The sequence below is a fragment of the Hyaena hyaena genome, unplaced genomic scaffold, assembly GCF_003009895.1.
Source record: "Hyaena hyaena isolate Hyena2069 unplaced genomic scaffold, ASM300989v1 scaffold_61, whole genome shotgun sequence".
In the NCBI taxonomy this organism is placed as follows: Eukaryota; Metazoa; Chordata; class Mammalia; order Carnivora; family Hyaenidae; genus Hyaena; species Hyaena hyaena.
In genome coordinates, this window is record NW_024080693.1 from 118,366 (window position 1) to 144,010 (window position 25,645).

The following is a 25,645-nucleotide window of genomic DNA, read 5'->3' on the forward strand; positions in this document are numbered from 1 at the left end:
GGCTGGCCTTTTCTGTTTGCGGGCCAGGCCTCCACAAGGCCTCTGAGGCCGAGAACCTGTCAGGATCACCCGGCCCTGGGGGCACCCTGCCTTGTAGGAAGGGGTGGGAAAAAGACACCAGGTTCTGTTGGCCTCACAACAAGTCAACCTTCCTTTCTCTCTCTCCCTCTCTTGCTCACTCTGTCTCTCAACATCCTTCTCAATCTCTCTTTCCCCACCATTCTCTCACTCAGTCTCTGTCATACAGTCTCCCTCTCACCATCTCTCTGGATCAATCTCTCATGCTCTCATTCACTTGCTCACACACAATCTCTTTCTCAGTATCTCATGGATTCTCTCTCTCTCTCTCTCTCTCTCTCTCTCTCACACACACACACACACACACACACACACACACACACACGCATGGCAAGGACCTAGCACTCAAAGGTCTGTGCCTCTAGGCATGAGTACTGAACCGAGGCCCTAGCACAAAGGCACAGATGGGAATGAACTACCTGGGACACACCTGCACACACGTGATATGCAGTGTGACAGTATTTGTGTAAACCCCTATTTTTGGGCCTTTAGATCCCACCTGTGGCTCCTTCATTGGGCAACTAAGGCTGAACTTGGACTTGCAAACCAATGGGGTTGTGGAGTCCTGAGTTGAGACCCTAAAGGCCAGGGCAGGGTCCGGCTTGGGCACTGTGAAGACAAGAGTGAACAATGCAGACAGGTCCTGACCTGGAGAGCTCACCAATCTAGGGAAGAGACAGACCGCAGTACGACACATAAAAGAAGTACAGCAGTGATCAAAGGCGCCGTTAGTGTCATCAAGTGCCAACATCAGGGAGATATCCCAGGGGTAGGTGGGTTTGGCCCCCCGGGTAGGAGTGTCATGGCAATCTATCTGGCTCAAAGTCTGCCTGTCACATCGCTTCCTCAGTCTCAACAACCTTCAGGTCGATGTAACTCCTGAAAACGGCCTGGAAGATGCTGCTTTTGGAAAAAGAGCTGGCAGAGCAGGGACCCCAAATTCTACGTGTTTGGTGAAGCCTGATGTATTCCTGTAGCTGAGATATGAAGGATTTAACCAGGAAGTAAAGCATTGAGCAGGAAGTAGATCCAGACAAAGGGAAGTGCATGTGCAAAGGCCCTGGGGCAAGAGGGATAGTGGCAATCACCGGTCCTGACAGAGGCAATACAAAGCCCCAGAGAAAAGAGGCAAATTGTGGCCAGGGATGAGGCCACTTCCCCCCAGGGTTATGCATTCCTTTGCCTCTGACTTTCGGCAAAGTAGGACACATGAACTTGAAGTGAGGCTCCGCACTGTGATGACTCAATCCAGTTGGATAAGGGAAGTATGGCAACCAGGCTGGAGCAGGTGTGGAAAGCAATGGTAGGAAGCACAGGGGCCACCTCCGCCGCACACGCAGAGGAAGAGAAAAGAGAAGGGTTGAGTCTGCAAAAAGAAGAAACCAAGGGCAAAGCAGCATTGACATCAGAAGTGAAAAAGAAGGCAATGAGAAGAAAGCTTTGTAAACCTGGCTAGAAAGCAAAGCAGCCCAGCTCAAGAAGAAGAGAAAGCCAGATAGAGCCTCTCGTTCCTGAAATGCAATCTCTCTTGCCCCGTTGGGATCACCTCCTCCAAAACCCCACCCCGATCCTGCTGAAGGCCTCTTCTCAGAAAGCATACACTTCCCCCGTCTCAGACAACCTCTGCATTTAAATAAACACTAGGTTAACAAACACTGAACCTCTCATGTACTTGCTTCCTCAGCCCACCAGGGGGCCTCCCAGCTCCAGGCCTCAGTCCAGCTGGCCCCTAACAGCAGCCACTCTCCTATGAATCCCAAGGGGCAATCAGAGACAACCTTCTGGTCCCTACACAGTTGTTTTCCCTGCTGATGATCATACAAGCAAAATGACCCACATCTAAGAGTTAGGGGGGAACGGACGGCAAGAGCAGCCGCCAAGAGGAGGTGGTTAAGGCACAAATGGGGCTTAAATCAGAATATTCCATTGACGGGATGCCTGGATGGCTCAATTGGTTAAGCGTCAGACTCTTGATTTGTGCTCATGTCCTAATCTCATCGTTAGTGGGATCAAAGCCCCACGTCAGGCTGTGTGATGACAGCACGGAGCCTCCTTGGGATTCTCACTCTCCCTCTCTCTGCCTCTCCCTTGGCTCACACTCTGTCTCTCAAAATAAATAAACATTAAAAAAAATCCCATTGGGGCGCCAGGGTGGCTCAGTCGGTTAAGTGTCCGACTTCGGCTCAGGTCATGATCTCACGGCTCGTGGGTTCGAGCCCCGCATCGGGCTCTGTGCTGACTGCCAGCTCGGAGCCTGGAGTCTGTTTCAGATTCTGTACCTCCCTCTCTCTGACCCTCCCCTGCTCACACTGTCTCTCTCTCTCTCTGAAATAAAAAAACATTAAATTTTTTTTTAAAAATCCCATTGATGGCTTATCATGACTGGGGTCTCTTGCGCAGGAACCACCCACAGTTGCAAATCCAACATAAGCCATCACTGAGAAGTCCTAGCTTCCCAGTGCTAGTGTTTGTCAGAGAGAGAAAATTCATCTACATTCCCCCAAACCACATTAGGTCACTGCTCTTCAGACAGTAACACAACAAAACCCCACATTATTCCGAAATCTGAGAAGCAAACACATATTTTGAGGTTTTAGAGAGATTTATACAAAAATAGTGAAAACTACAATGTTTTTACCACCTGAACACTAGCTATATGACCTCCAAATTGGACACTGGTGAGTTTCTCGTAGTTTTTCTAAGAAATAACAACCGCGGGCCAAGTTTTTAGAAGAAAACTATATTCTTTTAAAGAAAATGAAAATATTCTCAAAGAAAAAAACTTAATTTAAGTCAAATCATACGCTTTTGTCGTGGAGCCTGATACACAGTGCTTTCCTGCAACAGGTGTTCTCCCTGCCACGCGGACAGGGCGCCCTCTCGCGGTCTCTCTCGACCGAGCCCTGTGGCTGGAAATTTTGCGTGAGAAGGTTCTTTTCCCAAGGCTGAAAGATGGCGGGGTGGGGGTGGGGAAGGTCGGGCGGGAGCGGACCCCAAGCCACGAGGAAGGGATGGGGAGACCCTGGAGGGATTGTGGCTGAAAACACCCTTGGAATCCTGGTGGCCAAGGGCCACCACTTTGAGGGCCCCACTCCACAAGGATGTCATTCATCACCCTCTCCCGAACCCGACACCCTTCCCACCCACCAAAGGCGCTTGTGAGACACACAAACACGTGTGCCCTCCGCCACCCCCCGCCTGCCAGCCCACCCCTGCCCCGAGGAGCGATCTCAGACGGGGCCCCTTTTGAACAGGGAAACTGGCTCCCTCCTCCAGGCCAGTGCGAAGAGGAGGACGGCGGCCCGCGCCCCTGCGCGCAGCTGTGGCGTCCTCAGCGGGTGCCCCACGGCGGCCAGGGAGCCTGCCGGAGGCCGTGGGGCGCAGCGGCCCCGGGAACACCAGGCCGGCGTCGGGGGACGGGGGGGAGGGGCCGGGCAGGGCCCGGAAGGAAGGAAGCGGCAGGAGGAGGCACAGACGGTGAATAAATAGAAGCAGCTTCGCCGCGGGACCGGCCCCTCGGACAGCAGCTCGGTGGCACGCGGGTGGGGGTGGGACAGAAGCGGGACAGCCGCCCCCCCCCCCCCGCGGGACGCAGGGCTCCGGTCACCCGTCCCGCCCAGGGGCGCTCTCTCACGCACACGCACACGCACGCACGCACGCACGCGCGGCCGCAGCGCGGCCTCCCTTCCCCGCTCAGAGCTCCGTGACGTGCACCGCAGGCGAGGGGAGGGGCCCGGGCCTGAGGCGCCGCAGGTGGCAGCGGCGGCACAGCAGGTGGCCATCCAGGGGGTAGCAGCGGCGTCCATCCTCCCCGCTCAGCTGCAGCCCGCAGTCCTAGGGAAGAACACAGCCCCAACCCCAGAGTGAGCGAGGGGGGCACGGGAGGGCGCCCGAGAGTCCCGGGGCGGCGCGGCGCGGGTCTGTGGGGCCCTTTGCAGCTTCCAGAGGACTTTGGCGTTGATGGGGGGGGGGGGGGGGGGGCTGGAGCCCAGCGTGGGCCCCACCCAACTGGAGCCTCTTGGACTTCCAAAGGGCACCAGCCTGGAATCTGCGGGAGCGCTGGGCGGTCCGTGGGGGCATCAGCACAGAAATGTGATGGCTTTTAACAACCAACAACCCACCACGTCTCCCAGGGAGCGCAGGCACCTGCAAAGCAGAAGTGGACCCACGGCCCAGAGGCTCCCACGGGAAGCGGAAAGAGGAAGAGCTGAGCCAGAGGGATTTGAGGGGGAAATAAACGTGAGGAAAACCAAAACTGGATGGCTCTAGGGGCACAGTGAAGAGAGTCAAGGAGGGAGGGCCAGCGGGCCGAAAGCCACTGAGAGGGCAGGACAGTGACAGTGGAGAAGTGTCTCCTGGATCCAGCCACACGGTGGTCACTGGGGCCGCGGAGGGAAGGGTTCGGATACCTGGCCTCGGCACCTTAAGAGGTGGAGAAAAACTGGAGACATCTGGTAGACAAAGTGTTCTCTGACCCTTCCTTACCCTCTGACCACTGCAGTGTGCTTTAGAGGCTAATCTTCTCAGTTTAACAAGTTGTGTGATTCTTTGACCTCTGAAAACAACTGGGAGGAAGCGTGAAGGGCCGCATGGAGGATGTGCCGTCAGACACTGGGGCAAGGCCAACCGGGCAACTTCTTCCTTCCTTTGCCCCCTGGCCCCAGGAGAACGCTTCGGTCACACCTCACCGCATCCGGGGCTCAACTCCTGCTTTGACACTTGTTCCCCAAAGGCCCTGAGACCAACACCTGCCCCGCCCACCCAAGTCCTGTCCCAGGAATCCTCCCGGTCCCTCCACAGGCCCCCTGATTGGGCCCTGCTACTAACCACCACACACCGGACAGGGGCCGAGCGACCGCGCCGGACACCCTTGCTCCTGGCCAAGGAGCTCTCTGGGGACAGCAGCACTGCGTCCCACAGCCTCGGGGCTCTGGCTGCGCGTCACCTGAAGCTTGACTGGCTCCCAGTCTCTCTGCAACAATCTTCCCTGTAATTAGCGGTCCCAAGGGGCCACCACAGTCCCCAGGACAGCAGACAGGATGCCACGTTACTGTCAGAGGAGAAACCATGGCCTTCTGTAGGCCGTACCTGCTCTTGCTCCTCCTTCCCTGGGCCCCCGGTGGGATTCTGGTTCCCAGTGGGCTACCTGCCCCAACCAAGGCCACATGGTTCAAAACAGACCCTTGATTCCTACTGAAGATTTCTCATTGACACTCCCTCCTGCTTTTCACTGGGACCCGAAACCCAACACACTTCTCGGTTTTTCTCCTGCCTCTCTGTTCACTCATTCTTGGCCTCCTCACATGGCTGCTCTGCCCACCCCCAACCCCCAGTGTTGCTGTTCCTTAGACCATCCCGAGCCCCTACTCCTGTCCTACAGCTCCCCCTGGAAGACTTCATTCACTGCCCTGGCTTCACGTACATGCCCATGATGGGACTCAAGGCTTCCGGCCATGACAGTAACCAGGACTGGATTTCCCATCCTCCCTTTAGCAATGAAAAACCAGGTAAAAGATATGAAACATTGATTCTCAGACCCCAGACAACAGACAAGGCAGGTCCGTGATCTCTGAGAGTAGGGAACCTAGAGGCGAGCCTTACAACTGCCCCCAGTTGCAAAACCTGAAGGGATTGTCCAGGCTGCCCAAAGAGGGGCCCAAGGGGTCTCCTTGAATTGAGAATTTGGAGAGGCCAAGACAATTAGAAAGTTCAGGGCGGAGTATCAGGAAGGAAAGAGCTATATGGGCCAATGACACCCAAATTCCTACACCTGCAGCCGGAGTCTTTGAACTCTAGCACGTCTGGCTGCCCCCTGGACATCTCCAGCGAGGTACCCCAGTGCCCACAGTGAGAATATCTGTCGCCTCCAAGTCTCACCCTTGCTCTCTCCTGGGATCCTAATGGACACCTCCCAATCCCCAAACTTGCCACGTCTAGTCACTGGCTGAATCCAGTCCCTTTTACTGCCTGACCTTCATGCAACTCAAGTTACTACCCTGAACCCAGGACCAACCTCCCCAGGGAAACCCAGACACCCCCCGCCTTCCTCTGATGGCAAAGAGCACCCTTTCTAAAATCATCATGCCATCATACCATCCATTTGGACCACTCTCCACTGCCCTCAGGATGAGCCCGCACTCCTCCGCACGTATAGTCTTGCGTCCCCAGCTCCTGCCAATTGCTCCAGTGACACAAAACACACATTCACCTTCACACCTGAGCACACTCTGCTTCCACTGCCTGGAAGTGCCTTTCTAACTGCATCCTTGGCTAACCCAGTCGTCTTTCAAATCTTAGCTTGGGTGTCACCTCGTCCAGAAAGCCTCCCCTGATTCTCCAAGGCCTCCTATATGTTCTGACAAGCCTTTGAAGAGATAACTGCCTGAGTACTCATGGCTGCCATAGGAGTACGGACTCTTTATTTTTATTCTCTGTATATCCCCACGCACTGTCAATCCTCAGTAAATACTTGATGGAATGGGAAATGGGCTGAGAACAAATCTTGGGGAGGGCTCTGCGGGGAGGGCAGGGAGAATGGGAGCGTAAACAAGGAGGTGGGCCCACAGAACACGTAGAGGAAAGGAGATCCTTGAAGGGGCGGGACCGCGCCAGCCACCAGCCCTCCGGCAGGGCCCAGGCTCACCTCACAGTGGTAACACTCCACATGGTAGTCCCTGTCCATGGACACCACACGGATGGTGGTCTCACAGCCCTGGAGGAAGAGATGGGGGTTTGCACACGCTTGTGTGTAGTGCACACGCCTACATAACACGGTCCTGTCGGGGCAGGTGCATTCACGCCCACGTGAGCACGGACTTCGGTGCTTCCGTGGGCAGAACGGCATCAGCAGGTGCACACGAATGGACATCTCCCCGCAGCCACACCCAACCACACACACATGTGTCCATGAGAGTCGTCCCACGGGTGTCAGTGTGCGTATACGTGTTCTCTTCAGTTCTTTGCAGGCAGGGAAGACCACGGCCAGGGCGGCCTCCCCAGGCACACCAGCCTGGGGCAGAAGCAGCACGCGCGGGAGACCCAGTGCCAGGAGAGCTGCACCACCCAAGCGTGTCTCCTGCACAGACTGCATCCTCCTCACGTCTGCCCCCCCGCCCCCAGCCTGCAGAGCTAACAGACCCAGGGAGCGATCCTTACATCCACGGGCAATGGGGCTGAGGGCCACCGTTTCTAACTCACGCAGGGACACGTGCACCCTGTGTGCTTGGGCACAACACAACCCTCGGCCCCGAGGGATTCGGGGCGGGCGCATCCGCATCTCTCCCCCAGGGGCCCAAGACCTGGGGCCAACCTGGGGCAGAGGCCAGGCCGGGCCAGACACCTGATCATCTACAGGTGAGCGGTTCCTACCTGTGCAGGGAGGATAGGGCGGGCACAGGAGGCACATTTTGGTGCAAAAACCCTGGAGGAACAAAGAAAACCAGAAGTGACAAGCTGAGCGTCCAGAGGCCAAGGGCACCAAGGCAGACCCACCCACAGTAGACCCATGACATGGCCCAAGCATCAGAGACCCTTTCCTTGTGTGGACACACTGGCGCGGGAGCAGCCTCTGCGGTGCCTTCTTGGCCTTTTAACTGGTTCTCCAATTCACTTCCACCCCATCACCTCCTCCAGGATGGCTTCTGTTTCCCCCTAGCCTCTCACTCACACGTCCTGTCAGTTCCCTGCCCCCTAGCGTCCAGGTTTGGGCCACCCCTAGCTGTGACCCCTGCAAAGCCCGGCTCCACACTGAGCACCAGGGATCCATGCAGGGCACCAACCCCATTCAAGGCTGCAGCCCAGGACCAGCGCGCTGAGGGCAGGGCCAGGGCCAGGGCCACGGCCACAGCCACGGCCACGGTGAGGGAGAACAGACTGGCTGCTCACATGGATACCAGACAGGCAGGGCAGGGACTCTGCAGAGACTCCCAAGCCCCCACCACAGGCAGAAGAGGCCTAGCCTGCCCCTGGGAGCACAGGGATAGATGCTGGGTGGGGCAGCCAGGAGCACCCCCGCCACTAGGAGGAGGGGAGCATGCGGGTAAAGGCGGGGAGAGGAGCGAGATGGCTGGTGGCTGAATCACCCAAGGAGGGTCCAAGGCAGGAAGTGAAACGGCCAAGAATGGAGAACACAGACAGGCAGGCTGGAAAAACGCTTCCTGGGGGGGGCAGGAGAAACAGCAGGGGTCACACCCAACCCCCCAGCCCCCCAGCGCTGGCCACTCACGTGTGATAGTCTCTGACACAGTAGATGTTGTTCTCCACGTCCACAGTGAAGGGCACCCCGTCCAGGCACTCGTTACACACTGAGCACCGGAAGCAGCCTGGGTGGTAGGACTTCCCGAGGGCCTGCAGGATCTGGGGGTGGGAGGCACTGAAGGGTCAGTGCAGACGGAAGGCTCAGCACAGCCCCCAGAAGAGGCTCTGGCTCTGAGCCCTCGGCAGGTCTGCAACAGGTGAGAGGCTGGGTCCTAAGACCACCCATGTCAGAGGGGTTCCAGGAGGCTGGGGGGGTTCTCACCATCTCCATGATGAGGTGTCCACACACACTACACTTGTCGGCTGTTTGCTGGAACCCAGAGTACTGAGAGGAGACAGAGGATCCAGGATGTTACGTGACAAAGGGGCACTCGCTGCCCAGCCAGCGCCTGCCTCCTGGGCCCAGGTCTCCATGTGCTGCGGGAGCTCCCCTCCCCTCCCCTGGCACCCCCCAGGGCCCAGCTCGGACTCACCAGGAAGTCCTCCTGGCAGTACACTTTCTCACCCACGTTGTAGAACGCCTTCCCGCGAAGTCGCCTCCCTGCAAGGACGAGGATCGAGAAGGGGGTCCTGGGGCCGCTGGAACCGGATGCGGCCCCCACTTCCAGCTCCCAAGACTCTCCTCCAACAGGTGGGGAGCAGATCGTGGGCAAATTTTAACACTTCCCTTTCAGATTAGGCTACTACTGTTACCATGAGAAATATTTTTAAAAGATTAAACAGGGGCACCTGGGTGGCTCAGTTAGTTAAGCGTTAGACTTGGGCACAGGTCAAGATCTCATGCTTTGTGGGTTCGAGCCCCATATCAGGCTCTGTGCTGTCAGCACAGAGCCTGGAGCCTGCTTCGGATTCTGTGTCTCCCTCTCTCTCTCTGCTCCTCCCCTGCTCATGCTCTGTTTCTCTGTCTCTCAAAAGTGAGTAAACATTAAAAAATAATAATAATAAAAAATAAATAAAATAAAATACATTTGCTTCACGGGCACTCAGAATAGACATTCCAGAATGAATTGTCATCATCCATGAACATAAGAAGTACAACCCTCACCAGGTAACAAAGCTCTGGTAAAAGACATGTCCTTGTCAAAACAAGAGCCCCAGCAGACCAGGCCGCTGTTAGTGGCATCCCATCAGGAGAAAGCCCACAGCACCTAACAAGGAACGGGAGGGAGCTTCCTCCCCCTGATAAAGGGCACCAGTGAGAAACCCTCAGCTGACAGCAGATATACTGGTGAAATAGTGGATGTTTTTCCCTTTAGGATTCAGCATTGGACCAGAAGCCCTGGGCTGTGTAATAAGATGGGAGAAGAAAAAATAGAAGATTGGAAATGAAAAAGTAAAACTATATTTTTAAAATAATTTTTTAATGTTTATTTATTTTTGAGAGAAAGAGACAGAGAGAGAAGGAGAAGGGCAGAGACGGAGAGGGAGACAGAATCTGATGCAGGCTCCAGGCTCTGAGCTGTCAGCACAGAGCCCGACACAGGGCTCGAATGCACAAACCATGAGATCATGACCTGAACTGAAGTCAGATGCTTAACCAACTGAGCCACCCAGAGGCCCCAAAGTAAAACTATCTTTAATCAGGATGTGTAGGAAATCATAAGGAATTTAATAAAAAAGGAAACAAACACGCAAACCCTACTAGAACTAACAATGAGTTTAGCAAGGTTGTAGGACAGGTGGTCAGAATATGAAAATCAAATATATTTTTATACTCTGGTAACAAATGATTAAAAAATGGACTTAAAATTTTTAAAACTGCATTTATAATAGCATCCAAAAAAACCTATAAAATACTAAGGGATAAACTTAATAAAAGATGTGTCTGACCCTCGCTCTGCCAAACCCAACTCTGCTGAAATTTCAGAAGACCTACATAGAGTGACAAACCATTGCTGGAAGACAACTCTCCGTTGGGTGTCTCACATTTCTGCACGTCTTACAGAGGCCTGGCAGCTCTCATTCTGAACTACTTTCCCAAGGACATCTGGGGGCCAAAGCACTTACAAAACAGAGATTGTGGGGCATCTGGGTGGCTCTGTTGGGTAAGCATCCAACTTTGGTTCAGGTCATGATCTCACGGTTTGTGGGTTCAAGTCCCAAATTGGACTCTGTGCTGTCAATGCCCACTTTGGATCCTCTGTCTCCCTCTCTCTCTGACCGTCCCTCCCTCACTCTCTCTCAAAAATAAACATTTAAAAAAAAAAGAAAGAAAACAGAGATGGTTACCTTCCTCTGAAGTAGAAAGCAGGCCTGTGTGGTGTCCAGCTTAGTACAGATACTGTGCTCCTCAGAAACAAGGGTCAGAAAGCTTTGCTGGCAGCCCATTATAAAACATCAGGGCTCCCTAAATTCAGGGTTCTCTAGCTCCGACACAGGACCTACTGCAAGTGCTGCCTCCACGTGGGCCACTCTGCGTCACCCCCCCCCCCCGTGGGACTCGGGCAGAGAGATTCGAATGTGAAGCTCCTCCTGCCTGCAGCGCTGTGAGCCCCTGCGCCCTGGAAGCTCATCTCTTCCGTCAGCACTGGTGACATGGAGGCAGAGAAACTGACCAGCTCACAGGTAGGGAAAAAAATCTCAGTCCTTGGCAATCACCTTCACGGCTTCAAATATTCTGATACCAGTTCTCCTCAAATGGATCTATATATTAAATGCCCCACAATTAAGATCCCCAGCTTTTTTTTTTTTTTTTTTTTTTTTTTGGTGGAAGCTGACATGCCAATTCTATTTTGGTTTTCTTCTTTCAAACCCTTTGAGGGCTGACTTCCAATTCTAAAATTCATATAAAAATACAAAGAACCTAGAATAGCCAAATAATCTTGCAAAAGATCAACAATACTGGAAGACTTAAACTACCTATCTTAAAACAAAGTAATCAAGACAGTGTAATATGGTGGTAAGGAAAGACAAAAAATTCAGTAAAACAGAATAGACTACAAAAATAGACCCATAAATATTTCAACAAACACACAAGTGGGAAATCAAAGTCTTTTTAGCGTATTGAAAAAAATGAAATATGAAAAAAAAATGAAACTCAAGTCCTTGCCTCATACCCTACACCAAAATATACCATAAAGTGGGTTATCAACCTCAATATAAAAATGAGAAACTTAAGGGACACCTGGCTGGCTCAGTCAGAAAAGTATGTGGCTCTTGATCTCGGGGTTGTGAATCTGAGCCCCACATTGGATGCAGAGATTACTTAAAAATAAAATCTTTAAAAAATAAAAAAAGAGAAAAACTTAAAGCTTCTAGAAGAAAACATAGGAGACTATCTTCATGACTTAAAGTGAGACCAAAAAACTTTAGGTTACAAAACAAGAACCATAAAACAAAAAAAAAAATTACATTTTAAATTTCATCAAAATTTGAAATTTATCAGAAAAGTGTATCACTGGGGCACCTGGATGGCTCACCCAGAAGAACATGCAACTCTTGATCTCAGAGTCGAGTTCAAGCCCCCCATCAGATGAAGAGATTACTAAAAAAATAATAAACTGAATTAAACATATTAATCATACTATTAATGTGATAAATATTAATTATATTAATTATATTAATATTAATGTAAATATTAATGTGAGAAAATATTCACAAAACACGCATTCCAAAAAGAACTTGTACTCAGAATATATATCTCCTCACAACTAACTAATTTAAGACAAGTCTCAATTCAAAAGCTGAACAGAAGACCTAAACAGATTTCATAGAAGAAGATATAAATGATCAAGAAGATGCTTAACCTTGTTCATCATCAGGGAAATGCAAATTAAAACCACAAGACACCACTTCACACCCATTAGAATGGCTAAAATTAAAAAGACTAAAATATCAATTGTTGGCAAACATGTAGCAGAACCCAGCATTTCTAGTGGGAGTATAAAATAGCACAACCCCTTTGGAAAACAGTTTGGCAGTCTCTTATGAAGTTAAACATACACTTAGCCTATGACCCAGAAATTCCACTCCTTGGAATTTACCCGAGAGAAATGAAAACATTTGTCCACAAATGACCTGTACGAGAATGTTCACAGCACAATCAATTATCTGTCAATAGTTACACAGATCAACAAACTGGTATATTCATACAGTAAAATCCCACTCAGTGATAAAAGGGAGTGAGCTATTAATACACAGCTTTTAAAAAAGAGATGCTTAGGGGCGCCTGGGTGGCTTAGTCGGTTAAGCGTCCGACTTTCGCTTGGGTCATGATCTCGTGGTTCGTGGGTTCGAGCCCCGCGTCGGGCTCTGTGCTGACTGCCAGCTCAGAGCCTGGAGCCTGTTTCAGTCTGTGACTCCCTCTCTCTCTGACCCTCCCCTGCTCACACTCTCTCTCTCTCCTAGAAGTAAATAAAACATTAAAAAACTAAAAAAAAATAAAAATAAAAAAGAGATGCATAACAATAACAACAAATCAGCCACAAAACAGTATATATTTGACTTCATGTATATGAAGTTCTAGAACAGACAAAACTAATCTATGGTGGTGGAAATTAGAAGGCTGTGGGGCGTCTGGGTGGCTCAGTCGGTTAAACATCCTACTTTAGCTCAGGTCATGGTCTCCTGGTCTGCGAGTGCAAGCCCTGCATTGGGCTCTGTGCTGACAGCTCAGAGCCTGGAGCCTGCTTTGATTCTGTGTCTCCCTCTCTCTCTCTCTCTGCTCCTCCCCCGCTCATACTCTGTCTCTGTCTCTCTCTCTCTCTTAAAAACAAACATTAAAAAAAGAAAGAAATCAGAATGTTGGTTGGGCAAGTGTGATGGGAAACACAGGGCATCAACTAAAAAAGGGCAAGATGAAAGTTTCTAGGGTGTTGAAATTTTTCTATCTTTGCTAGGAGTTTGACTTACACAAACATAAACATGTATCCAAAGTCTTTGAACTACATACTTACCACATGTTTGCTGGACTGTCTGTATACTGAGGTCAGTTACAAACAAAAATAAAGAGAACATGCAACATCTTGTGTCCGAGTAAAGAAGCGCTCAAAGAATGATGGGAACTCACCACAAGGGCACAGGGACCAGCTCAAAGGGACTTCCTCTGGCCAAATTTGTGCAGCAAAAAGAAAAATGACTAAATCTCAATGCACTGCATGAATAAAAGTCCACGAGCACATAAAAATATTCATAGAGAGAAATACTTTTGCCCCCATTCAAGTTTAAAACTTTCCTTACTGAATTTTAAAATATTCCCTGGGGAGGAGCACCTGGGTGGCTCAGTTAGTTAAGCGTCCAACTTTGGCTCAGGTCACGATCTCACAGTTTGTGGGTTCGAGCCCCACGTTGGGCTCTGTGCTGACAGCTTGAGGCTGGAGCCTGCTTCGAGTTCTGTGTCTCCCTCTCTCTCTGCCTCTCTCCTGCTTGCACTCTGACTCTCTCTCTCAAAAATAAATACACATTAAAACATTTTTTAAATAAGTAAATAAATAAATAAATGGAATGCTCCCTGGGGAAATGCACCTTTGACACAGACATCAACAAATTCCCACAGACTGACTTCAAATATTTTACAGTTTTTATATCAAAAATTATAAAACCATGTGAAGAAACAAGACCAAGAGGAGAAACAATAAACAACGGAAGTGGGACATCAGATATGGGGATTATTAGATAGAATACAAATATTTAATGTGCTTCCAAAATAGAAACAGATGTCCAAACCATGAGATTATAAAAACTTCTTGGACATTAAACGCAGTAACTGAAAATAAATTAAAAAAGATAAATTGCACTTTACTATGACTTTACTTCATCAGAAGACATCATTAAGAAAGTAATGAAGCAAGAATAGGTGAGGAAAAGAATTTATATCACATATATCTAACACAGAACTTGTACCCAAGGTGCATACAGAACTCTCACAAATCAATTTTTAGAAAGCCAAACCACCCAACCTAAAAATGGCCAAAAGACTTCAACAGGCATTTTTACAAATGAAGGCATTCAAATGGCCAACAGAGACATAAAAAGGTATATGAGTCTTCACTACTCATCAGAGAAATTCAATTCACATCTCATTAATGGGGCGCCTGAGTGGCTCAGCCGGTTAAGTCCGACTTCAGCGCAGGTCATGATTTCACAGTTCGTGGGTTCGAGCCCCGCGTCAGGCTCTGTGCTGACAGCTAGCTCAGAGCCTGGAGCCTGTTTCAGATTCTGTATCTCCCACTCTTTCTGACCCTCCCTTGCTCACGCTGTCTCTCTCTCTCTCTCTCTCTCTCTCTCTCTCTCTCTCAGGAAAAATAAATAAATAAATTGAAAAGAAAAGAAAAAGAAATATAAATGTCCATTAATGGACACAGAGGCAATACTCATAAAAGTTTTATTTATAATCACCAAACTATGAAAACAGCTCAAAACTCATGTGGCAGTGACTGGGAAGGGGCATCAGGGGCTCGTAAAGAGTGATGGAACTATTCTACCCTTTGATCTAGATGGTGAGTACATGGGCACGTAGACATGTACAAACATATCAAGCTGGAATACACTCAAGATTAGTGTCTTTTATACGCTTCGTGTATTTTCAATCTTGATAAAAAGGAAAAACACTATCAAAAATGTTGAGGCAGATTTGAGAAAAGAAACAAAAAGAACTTCTAGAAATTAAAAAAATCCAATCACTGAAATAAAAAACACACTGAAAGAGTTCAGTAGAAGACTAAACACAGTTGAAGAGAAAAATGAATGATCTGGATTCTAGCTTCTGGAAGACAGATCTGAGGAAATGAAACAGAATGGGAGACAGAGAAGTGCATAATATGAGGGAGAGGTTAAGAGACACAATAGAATGAGAAAGCCTAATATTTCTAATTTGAATTCTAGAAGTAAATAATAGAGAGAATGGGAGAGAAGCAAGTTTTGAAAATAAAATAGCGGAGATTTTCCCCACGTTGGAAGTCAAAATGAATCCCAAGCAGGACAAATAAAAGAAAATCCATAGCTAGACACAGCAGAGTCAAACTATAAAAGGATACTTTAAATTATCTGTCCTTTATTCTAACTGATATGTGAAAGTATTTTAAATAGTCTGGAAAATAATCCTTAGAACTTATGCATGTGGCAGTATATGGTTTGTTTTACCAAGTGCTTCATGGGGTCTTTTAATGAACAGGTAGGTTGTTGGGGTTTTTTAATGTTTATTTATTTTTTAAAGAGAGAGTGCTCGAGGGGCACCCGGGTGGCTTAGTCGGTTGAGCGTCCGACTTTCGCTCAGGTCATGATCTCACGGTTCGTGGGTTCGAGCCCCGCGTCGGGCTCTGTGCTGACTGCCAGCTCGGAGCCTGGAGCCTATTTCAGAGTCTGTGTCTCNGACTGCCAGCTCGGAGCCTGGAGCCTATTTCAGAGTCTGTGTCTCCCTCTCTCTCTGACCCTCCCCTGCTCACGCTGTCTCTCTCTCTCTCTCCTAGAAATAAATAAAAAAAAACATTTAAAAAATAAATAAATAAATAAAAAATAAAGAGAGAGTGCTCGAGCAGGGGAGGAACAGAGAGAGAGAACCCCAAGCAGGCTCCCCACTGTCAGCATGGAGCCTAATGTGGGGCTTGAACTCACAAACTGTGAGATCATGACCTGAGCTGAAATCAAGAGTCAGATGCTTGGGGGGAGGGGCACAAAAGAGTCAGGCGCTTAACTGAGTGAGCTACCCAGGCACCCTAAAAATAAAATATTTTTTAATTTTTTTATGTCTTTATTTTATTTTGAGAGACAGAGACAGAGAGCGAGGAGGGGAGGGCCAGAGAGAGAGGGAGTCGCAGAAACTGAAGCAGGCTTCAGACTCTTAGCTGTCAGCACAGAGCCCGATGCGGGGCTCGAACTCACGAACTGTGAAATCATGACATGACCTGAGCCAAAGTCGGACGCTTAAACGACTGAGCCACCCAGGTGCACCTAAAAGATTTTATTTCTACAGGGCTCCTGGGTGGCTCAGTTGGTTAAGTGTCCAACTTCAGCTCAGGTCATGATCTCACGGTTCGTGGGTTTGAGCCCCCCATCGGGCTCTGTGCTGACAGCTCAGAGCCTGGAGCCTGTTTCGGATTCTGTGTGTGTCTCTCTCTCTGACCCTCCCCTGTTCATGCTCTTTCTGAGAAATAAATAAAACATTAAAAAAATTTATAAGGAAATAAAATCTTTTTAATTATTTATTTATTTATTTATTTATTTTATTTCTAGGAGAGAGAGAGAGAGACAGCGTGAGCAGGGGAGGGTCAGAGAGAGAGGGAGTCACAGACTGAAACAGGCTCCAGGCTCCGAGCTGGCAGTCAGCACAGAGCCCGACGCGGGGCTCGAACCCACGAACAGTGAGATCATGACCTAAGTGAAAGTCAGACGCTTAACCGACTAAGCCACCCAGGCGCCCCTAAAATCTTTTTAAAAAAAGAAAATGCTGGGGCACCTGGGTGGCTCAGTCAGTTAAGCACTCGACTTCGGCTCAGGTCATGATCTCATGGTTCGTGAGTTCAAGCCCCGTGTTGGGCTCTGTGCTAACAGCTCAGAGCCCGGGGCCTGCTTTGGATTCTGTGTCTCCCTCTCTCTCTACCCCTCCCCTGCTCATGCTCTGTATCCCTCTGTCTCAGAAATAAATAAACATTAACAAAATTTTTAAAAATAAAGAAAGAAAAAAAGAAAATGCTGAGTGAAAATTGTTTCAAATTTGGAAACCTATTCACAAACTCCAAAATAAGTGAGAGAGAGGGTAGAAGAAAGATATTTTAGACATAGCGGAATTCAGAACCCTGGCCTCCCACATGCCCTTTCTTAGATAATGTCTTGTAGACATTGCTTCACAGCTTTGATTCTTCCCTTCTCCTCCGAGTTGTGTTCAGTAGCAGCCTTACCTCAGACAGCCTGCTGCGCTCAAGGGAAACCTGAATCCGTTCCCATTACCCACGGGCAGGCTTGATCAGTATAAAGATAATTCCTCTTCCCTTATTATGACATTGGTTCAGAGGCTCAGGCAAGTCAGTCAATCAACCACAGCATTCCCCACCACAACCAAAGAAACTGGTTCAGCAATGGATGTGTGAGATGCTCTGGCCAGTGACATACGAGGAGATATATGCCAGGTGCTTTCTGGAAAAGAAGTTTCCAAAAACATGACCAGAAGAGATGCCCCCCTTCCTCCAGACTAGTGGTGTGCCAATGGAAGTCTCAAGCCACCTCGGACATTTCACCACCATTAAAGAAGTTGCCCAAACCCGAGGAAGAAGCCAAACCCAAGGGAAACTCACCCAAGCTATTCATAGGGCCTGAGCCACTAGATCAATCCCAGCCTGAAGCCAGGCCTATCTCAGGGCTCCCAGTTCACTGAGCCAAAAAATACTTTTAGAGTTGAAGCCTCCTTAGCAGTTTCTCTGTTATCTGCAGCTAAAAGCTGCCAGGACCTAGTGGATCCAATGCAGGGAGCACACAGGGGAAGGCACAGAATGAGCACTCCGCCAGGGCCAGCGGGCCATGAACTCAGGCTAAGGGGAGGTGAGAGCCTCCCAATAGCAACTGTGCAGGAAGCCTGATAGGATGGAGCCTCTGGGGAGGTGGGAAGTGAAGATATATAAACCAAGCCAATACAAGGGGCGGGGAGGGGAGGGTTAAAAAAAAAAAAAAAAAAACACAAAAATATTCAGGAAAAAGAAAAGACTATAGGACAAAAAGGGGGTGTGATCACAGTATAATTCCTCGCTCTGCAGTAGGGTTTTAAACAGTCAAGGAGGGGCGCCTCGGTGGCTCAGTCGGTTAAGCGTCGACTTCGGCTCAGGTCATAATCTCACGCTTCGTGGGTTTGAGCCCCGCGTTGGGCTCTGTGCTGAAAGCTCAGAGCCTGGAGCCTGTCTTCGGATTCTGTGTCTTCCTCTCTCTCTCTCTGACCCTCCCCTGCTCACACTATCTCTCTCTCTCAGAAATAAATAAAACATTATAGAAATTTTTTAATAAAAAAAAAATAAACAGTTAAGGAAACATAAACCTAGTTTACTGACTTAACCACAGTTTACAATGAAAGTACACTGAGGGCGCCTGGGTGGCTCAGTCCGTTGAGTGACCGACTTCGGCTCCGATCTTGATCTCACAGTTTGTGGGTTCAAACCCCACGTCGGGCTCTGTGCTGATAGATCAGAGCCTGGGGCCTGCTTGGGATTCTGTGTCTCCCTCTCTCCTGCCCCTCCCCCATGCATGCTGTGTGTGTTTCTCTCTCTCTCTCAAAAATAACAAATAAATGTTAAAATTTTGAAAAAAATAAAAAAGAAAGTACACTGAGAAAACAGGAGTGACGAGGAAAGGGCGGTGGCAGAGCCTGTTCCTCATCTGTCATAGCAAAAGTGTCAGTCTAAAAGTGCTGCATCAAAAACCAGCACTTGTGTGCTTGTTACAATAAGGAGGCGTCTGCCAGAAGAAATTGCTAAAAAATCCTGAGCAGCTGCAGCCGGAGAACGGGACCAGGAGTGGAAAGATGAGTGGTTTTTTGCTCTTGCAAAACAGAGCCTGCCAGGGCTATTTGACTTGATACGGTGCATGGATTACGCCTGTATAGACTACAACGTTAACATGCTCAGTATAAATGAAAGATATTTGGTCAGGGGCAAAGCCTGAAGGAACGTAGTAGAATCAAGAGTGCAGGTTTATTAGGTTGGTTGGATAACAGTTACTTTTTTCTTTTCGTAACTTTCTCTAGGTTAAATTATAACATTTATAGCTCACGCGTATGTAAACTTGGGAGAAAAATTAAACTGCAGGGAAAGGAAAGAGCAGCCCCACACCCAGGCAGGCAGAAAACACTGCAGCACTGGCTGTATACGCCCCACGCACGCGGCCAGGGGACACAGCGCCCTGCATTGGGACCTGGGTGCAGGGGCCCACGGTGCAGGAGGGCCGGGGAAGAGGGTACCTACCACAGGAGTCGCAGGTGAAGCAGTCTGTGTGATACAGGCTCCCCATTGCCTGGCACGCCTGCCTTGCCCCGTAGATGCCAAGCCCACACTTGATGCAAATGCCTGCGGGAGAGAGGCAGGAGAGAGCCCAGGTTGGCACCGGGACTGTCCTAACGCCGCCTGACCCCCGGCGAATGAACCTCCCGAGCCTCCGTCCACGAACGGCTAACGTGGCGACACAGGGACCCTGGCATTTGCCGGTGTTATCTGAGGACTCAGGGTAAGCAGGGCACCGGGCACAGAGTCACGGCTGGCTGATCCCGTCCTTGCCATCAAAATATTAAGGACATGTAAGGGCACCTGGATGGCTCAGTCAGCTGAGGGTCCAAGGCCTGATTCTGGCTCAGGACATGATCTCACGGTTGGTTCATGGGTTCAAGCCCCGCATCGGGCTCTGTGCTGATGGTGCAGAGCCTGCTTGAGACCCTGTCTCCCTCTCTCTGTGCCCCCTCCCCTGCTTACTTTCTATCTCTCTCAAAATAAAAATAAACGTTAAAAAGATACTAACGGCATGTTTATACTAGAAAGTCATTCTGGGCGCCCTCACCGGTGGCCCGCTCTTGGACTGAAGGGAAATCCTGCGGTCTGTGAGGCAGAAAGAATGAAGGCCACACGGGCACAACCAGGGCAGAGTCGCTGACCCACCCCAGCCGTGCTTTCCTCATCTGTGTCGTAATGTGAATGGATTCTCTTGTTTCATCAGCACATTGACCTTGCTGGCCTGCTACGGCCCCACTGCTTAGGTGCCGGGGACTCGGCACCGCCCTGAGGAGGGCGCGCTTAGGCAGCCTCTGGGCCAGCGGAGGAGACAGACGCCAACAGGTAAATAAACGATACCTCCGGGGGGAAACGAGCGTGTGAGCTTTGAATGAGGGGGTGAAGAAGGCCCCAGCGACCAGGTGCTGTCTGAGCCAAGGTCTAAAGGAAAGAAGGCAGGACGCTGCCATGCGGGCATCCGGGATTACTGGGGGGAATCGAGGACCACCCCTAGCAGGCAGGGGAGGGGTGGCAAGGAAAAGGGGGACCAGCAAGGCCGGGGGGAAGCCCGGCACTGGTCCTGGGGGCTCCCTGGCCAGCCCTCCTGGAGACCCCGAACGTGGGCGGCCAGCCCGGACATCAGAAGTCCCCCTCACAGCTCCCCAGGGTCTCCTGTGCCCACAGGGCATGGAGACAGCCTCCGCTGGCCCTCCAGACCCTCAGTCTTCTGGCTGCTTCCCTCACCCTCTCCCTCACTTTCTACCACCTCTCTCTTTCTCCCTCCCCCTCCCTCTCTCTTGTTAACATTTAACCAGGGTTGAGCCTCCCCCCCATCAGCACCACCCTGCCAAGTGGGAAAGAAAGCTGAATCCACACTGCCATCTCCTAACTGTGCACACCTCCAGACTTCCCATCCTGAACCTACTAGATGTGGGACCAGCTCCCCCTCTTTCGTTTCCAGACTGTGCCCCACACCTAGCTTTCTGGCTCTTCCCCCTTCCCAGCTCTGTTGGGTGCTTCCTGCTCTGTCCTGGGCCTCCCGTGCCTCGGTTTCCCCAGGGGAGGGAAGGCCAGCTCAGATGCCCTCGAAACCAGACAGGAAAGTAAGGGTGGCTGCTGGGGACACAGAGGGAGAGCGGAGAACAGCAATTATTCCATACTGAAACTAACTACCAACTGAAACGTTCTGAAGATGCAGAAGGCCAACATGCCTGCAAGTCTCCACATGTGGCCGTCCCGCGTCTCCCTGGGCGGTCCCACCTGCTGCAATGGCTCACCCCTGCCGAGGGCTCCTGGCGCTCTGCCCCAGCCCACACCTCTCTCCTGAGTCACTGACCAGCTCCCAGATGGCCCCAGACCGCTGCAGGTCTAGCTCAGAGCTCTGGATTTCCCGCAAAACTGCTCTTGCCCTGGCGTTCCTGCTCAGGAAACGGCACCTGCGCATAGGTAGGTTTCGGGGAGCACCCAGGTCTCCCCTCCTTGTCGCCTCCAACTCTGAATCTCAGCTCCTCTGTTCCCTAATTTCGATTTCATAACCCCCCTCCCCCTGCTCCCACCGGCCTGATTCAAAGTCATCAATTCTCATCCCAAAGGCCGTGTCAAGAGGCATCCCAGCCTGGCCCCCAAGAATCCATCCCACAGTCTGCAGCGAGACTTCCCTTTGGCAAGTGAAAATGACCCACCCGATCACCCTTACTCTTGTCCGTCAAGTCTGAAAACCGGACCTTGTCACTTTCTTAAGTTACCAGAATCCACAGTGAAGAGTGAAAGCCAGGTGTCCGAGGGAAGCGGGACGGGAGGCAGGGCAAGAGAGGGGGCTATGATTAGCTTGGTTCTGTCGGCTTTTTTGTCTAAATATGTGCTTTCACCTCTTTATTAAAAGACACGAAGGAGAACCAGGAGCCTGGAGTAGCCACAAATTTCAGGGAGTGCAGCGTTTCGAGGAGCGTGGACCCCACCTGTGGGAGGTAACAGTGAAACCAGACCTCCGAGGCCTGGCAAGCAGCCGGCGGGGCCGGGCCGTCACCGGAGTCCGGCAAGAGCTGCCTGAGTCCCGCGAGGGGCGACTGACGGCTGAGGGGAGATCGGAGGCGCGTGAGCAAGGGCAATGCCAACCAGGCACCGGGATGCGAAGAGGCGGGCACGCCACAGAGACTTTGTGACCACACAGGTGTGGGTTTGCTTTTTCCTGGCCATTTTTTTTTCGTGAAGTGAAAGACCTTTTCGTTAAAGGCATATTTATAACCAAAGAAAAAGGACCAGTGGAAAGAGGAAGGCTGAAGATCGGAGGAGGTGGGGGTTGGAGGTGGAATGACCCTGATCCTCAGATCTAGACATGGATTTGACACCCTGAGGGTAAATGACCAGCAGCCTGCAATTGCTGACCTCCGTTTTCGCAGCAAAACAGAAAGCAAGCTCAGGGACCAGAGAGAACAGGAAGGCTGTTGAGGGAATAAAAGAGGGAACTGACTGAGGCTTAGGGCGACGGGTGGCGCCCAGAAGATCACAGAGGTTCAAGACCATCGACCCAAAGCCTACTGGTGCAGCAGCAAAAAAAGGGTGCAGCAGTCCTGGCTCAGAGTCAAGAGTTCTGCAGGGCAGAGGCGATTCAAGGAATCGGAGGTACTAAGGAGACCAAGAGGCAGTCAGACCCGAAGCAAAGCAAAAACAGGGTGTGGCCCTGGGAGGAGGTGGCTCCAGAGAAGGCAGGGAGGCCACCAAAGTTCAAGAGGTTCTGGAAGTCTGCGGCTGTTGGCTGGCTCTGGCAGCAGAACTTGGTGAGGAGAGATGGGAAGGTTCTAAAGCCATCAGTGAATGGAGAGAGGGGCCAGGAGGTCAGCAAGTGCCAGGGCCAGCGAGAAGGGGTGGCCCGGAAAGAAAGACACACTCTGAGGATGCGGTGTATCAGACATCACTTGAGCTCATGCTACCTGAGGACCTCCTCTTGCAAAACTGCGTATCATTTCAGCTGAATTGTGCGAAATTGCCACTTCTAAAGCTCCAGGTCAAATGTCGGCACTAAGTTATCAACAGTTTAAGCAAATAGTTGCCCATATTTTTAAAAATTAGGAAAAGGTAACCCAGATCTGGCTTCTCTTGGAAAAAAGGTCTACCTACCATCGCTCCCTCCCACTCCTGGTGGATTCAATGGGCCCTTTCGAAAGGATGACCCACCAGCTTGTGCGGTCTCGAGCCGTCAGCCCCTCACTCCCCCAGCACTACCTGCTCGGGCGCGGCCACCTCGGCTTCACACACGGACTCATGAGTAACCACAGCGGCTCACAGAACCCACCGTGACGCGGGGCCCGCAGTGCACGGGGACAGGAGACAGGCAGTCTCTCCCAGAGACAGCACTGGAGGCGTTCTCTTCAGAAGCCCACCCCAGCTTCTACTCTGGGCACCTGGCGGGCACGAGGGGCTAACAGTTTCCTAACTCACCACCATGCCCCCGGGGCCATCTGACAGCAGCCCCAACACCTGCCAAACCACAGATTCTCACCCCAGTGCTCCCAGATGGGCTCGAACCTCTCTTCTGTGTGTCCCTCCCGAAGGCAGACCCACCCTGCGGCCCACACAACCCCTGGGTGCAGAGTGGAACAGTCCACACCCTCACATGCCTCCTTTGGCCCACAATCTTCCTTCTGCCTGGAATGCCCCCATCTAGCCTGCCACCCAGAGCCGCCTCCTAGCTCAAAATCCAGTTCGGGGCGGTCCTGAGCTGCTAGCGGGAATGAATGCAGGAAAAGATACAAACCCCAGGACAGCCCAGTCCTGCCCCACAAGATAACCACCCCCACCTTCACCCCCTCAAAGCCAGGTGCTTCTGCCTTCCGGCTTATCAGTAAGGGAGGGAGGGAAGCCCCCTCCCCACGCCTCTTCTCAGAACCTCCGCCTAAGTAAGAGTCCTACGAATTATCCAAAGGACTAGGGATCAGGAGGCCAGGGGCAGACTGGGAAATGGAGGCTGTCAGAGACTTGATGGGCTTTGCAAACGCTATGAAGCAGGGTTTTCTCTGGAAACAGCCCGCATACACCACAGAGCCCCCGAGTGTGTGTGCTGGGCCTCAGGGTGGGCCTCCCCTCCCTCCACACTCTGCCCCCTTGCCACTACCATTACCAAAGCTTCAGGTCAGGGGGGTCCGGAGGTACCCGGCCCACTCCCCACACTGCTGGAGGCGGGGGGCGCGGGGTACGGGAGCACCAGTCCCTACACTGCTGGGGCTGATCGCGAAGCACCGTGCAGGATAAGCAGAGGCAAGTGCCAAGAGTTAAGAAGAAATGACCCGAAAATGGCTTACTGTGCCTACTGACATGACTTTCGCTTAAAGGAAAGCCACTTTTGCCAGAACCCCTTCACAGGCCAGAGACCTAGAGTCGAAGTCGCTGCTCTAAATAAACCTCGGACCCTGCGGTTCGCACCCACACACCCCGTGCCAAGCGCCACGGGACACTCGCTTTTCTCACCCCTGCCTCTCGCCCAACGCCAAGCGCCCGGCCCACCCCGGGCTCTCCCTCCCCGGGCCGAGCCGCGGCGCGGCCGAGCTCGCTCACCGAAGTAGTCCCGCGCCGTGCGCGCCTCCAGCGCCCGCTCCAGCTCGCGGGTCAGCGCCTCCAGCCGTCGCTCCGCCGCGCTCGGGCCGCCCTCCCGGCCCGCGGGCAGCTGCAGCGAAGGCAGGGGGAAGGGGGCCGGCCCCGCAGGCTCCGGGGAGCGAGCCGGCGCGGGGCCGGCGCCGGGCAGGAGCAGGTCGGCGTAGGCGCCGGCCGAGCCGCGGGAGCCGAGACTGGACACGCTGGAGCGGGCGCTGCCCACCGACGGCGGCCCGGGGCCGGGGCGCGGGTCCGAGCGGCCGGAGCGCGGGCTGCCGTGGCGCTGGTCGTAGCCCAGGCTGATGCCGCTGGAGCGGGCGCTGCCGCTGCCGCCGCCGCCGCCGTCGGAGCCCGCCAGGCTGGCCCGCGGGCTGCCCGCAGGCTGCGCGCTGAGCTCGGGGGCCGCCGCGCGCCGCGGGCCCCGCTCCCCACGGCTCAGTCCGTCCGCCCCGGCCTCGGGGCCGCCGCCGCCGCCCTTCCCTCTGCGGCCCAGCGCCGGCGCCGCCTCGTCTCCCGGCGCGGGACGCGGGCCCCGCCGACCCCGGCCTGGAGAGTCGCCGCCCGGCTCCAGCTCCCGCAGGGCCAGCCCGGCCAGGAGCAGGGCCGCCTCGTCCGCGGCCGCCCGGGAGCGCTGCATGGCCCGGCCCGCCGGCCCTGGCGCGTCACCTCCGCCTCCGCTTCCCGCCGCCGCTCCGGCCGCGCCGCCGCATCGTCCGCCCCAAGCCCGGAGCCCGCCCCGGGACCCCTGGGCGCGGGGCGGGGCGGGGCCGGCGCCGGCGCCGGGCCGGGGTCGCTCCGCCGGCCACGCGCGGTCCGGGGGCCGCGGAGCTCCGCGGAGTGGCGCGCGCGGCGGAGGAATGCGCGCTCGGAGGCGCCGGGCCGCGCCCCCTCCTCCCAGCGGCCGCGCGGGGGGCGGAGGGACTCCTTTGTGGGGGCAGGAATGCGAGGAAGGAGACGGCGCTGCGGCCTCTGGAATGTGGGGGGAGTGGCGGCGGCGGCGGCGGCCGCGGAGCGGCTGTGGCCGCGCTTCGCCGGGAGCTCGGAGGGGTGCGGAGGCCGGGCCGGGGCGCCGGGGCGTGCAGCTGGGAGCTGGCCTCGGCTGGGGCGCCGCGGTGCGCCGGGGCCGTCGGGCCTCTGGACGGCTCCCAGGTTCCCGCGGGCTGAACTGGAGGCGGCTCCCCCAGTCCCGGCCCGAGTAAGAAATACGAGCAGTTGACAAACGGTTCCCACATCCTCCCATCTCACTGACCAGCGCCGCCACACTTTCAGGCGCTGGGCCGGACTAGTTCAGCCCCGGGCAGAAGCGCTGCGCGCGCTCCAGGACCCAG

General features: G+C 52.8%; 1 protein-coding gene across 1 annotated transcript; it reads right to left on the bottom strand.

The window, feature by feature from the left end:
- Window positions 1-2,721: 2,721 nt before the first annotated feature.
- Window positions 2,722-25,029, bottom strand: LOC120231689 (WT1 interacting protein). Its single transcript, XM_039231894.1, has 8 exons — window positions 24,282-25,029; window positions 19,215-19,316; window positions 8,808-8,875; window positions 8,597-8,659; window positions 8,303-8,433; window positions 7,447-7,498; window positions 6,722-6,790; window positions 2,722-3,912 (listed from the first exon to the last, which is right to left on the bottom strand). Exons 1-8 carry the CDS (start codon window positions 24,952-24,954, stop codon window positions 3,772-3,774), a joined length of 1,299 nt encoding a protein of 432 aa, XP_039087825.1. The 5' UTR covers window positions 24,955-25,029; the 3' UTR covers window positions 2,722-3,771.
- Window positions 25,030-25,645: the final 616 nt, after the last annotated feature.

Coding starts and splice junctions, on each gene's coding strand:
- LOC120231689 (XM_039231894.1), bottom strand. CDS start 24,954: ATGCAGCGCTCCCGGGCGGCCGCGGACGAGGCGGCCCTGCTCCTGGCC. Junction 19,317..24,281: donor CACGGCGCGGGACTACTTCG/GTGAGCGAGCTC, acceptor TCTCTCCCGCAG/GCATTTGCATCAAGTGTGGG. Junction 8,434..8,596: donor GACACCTCATCATGGAGATG/GTGAGAACCCCC, acceptor TCCCACCCCCAG/ATCCTGCAGGCCCTCGGGAA.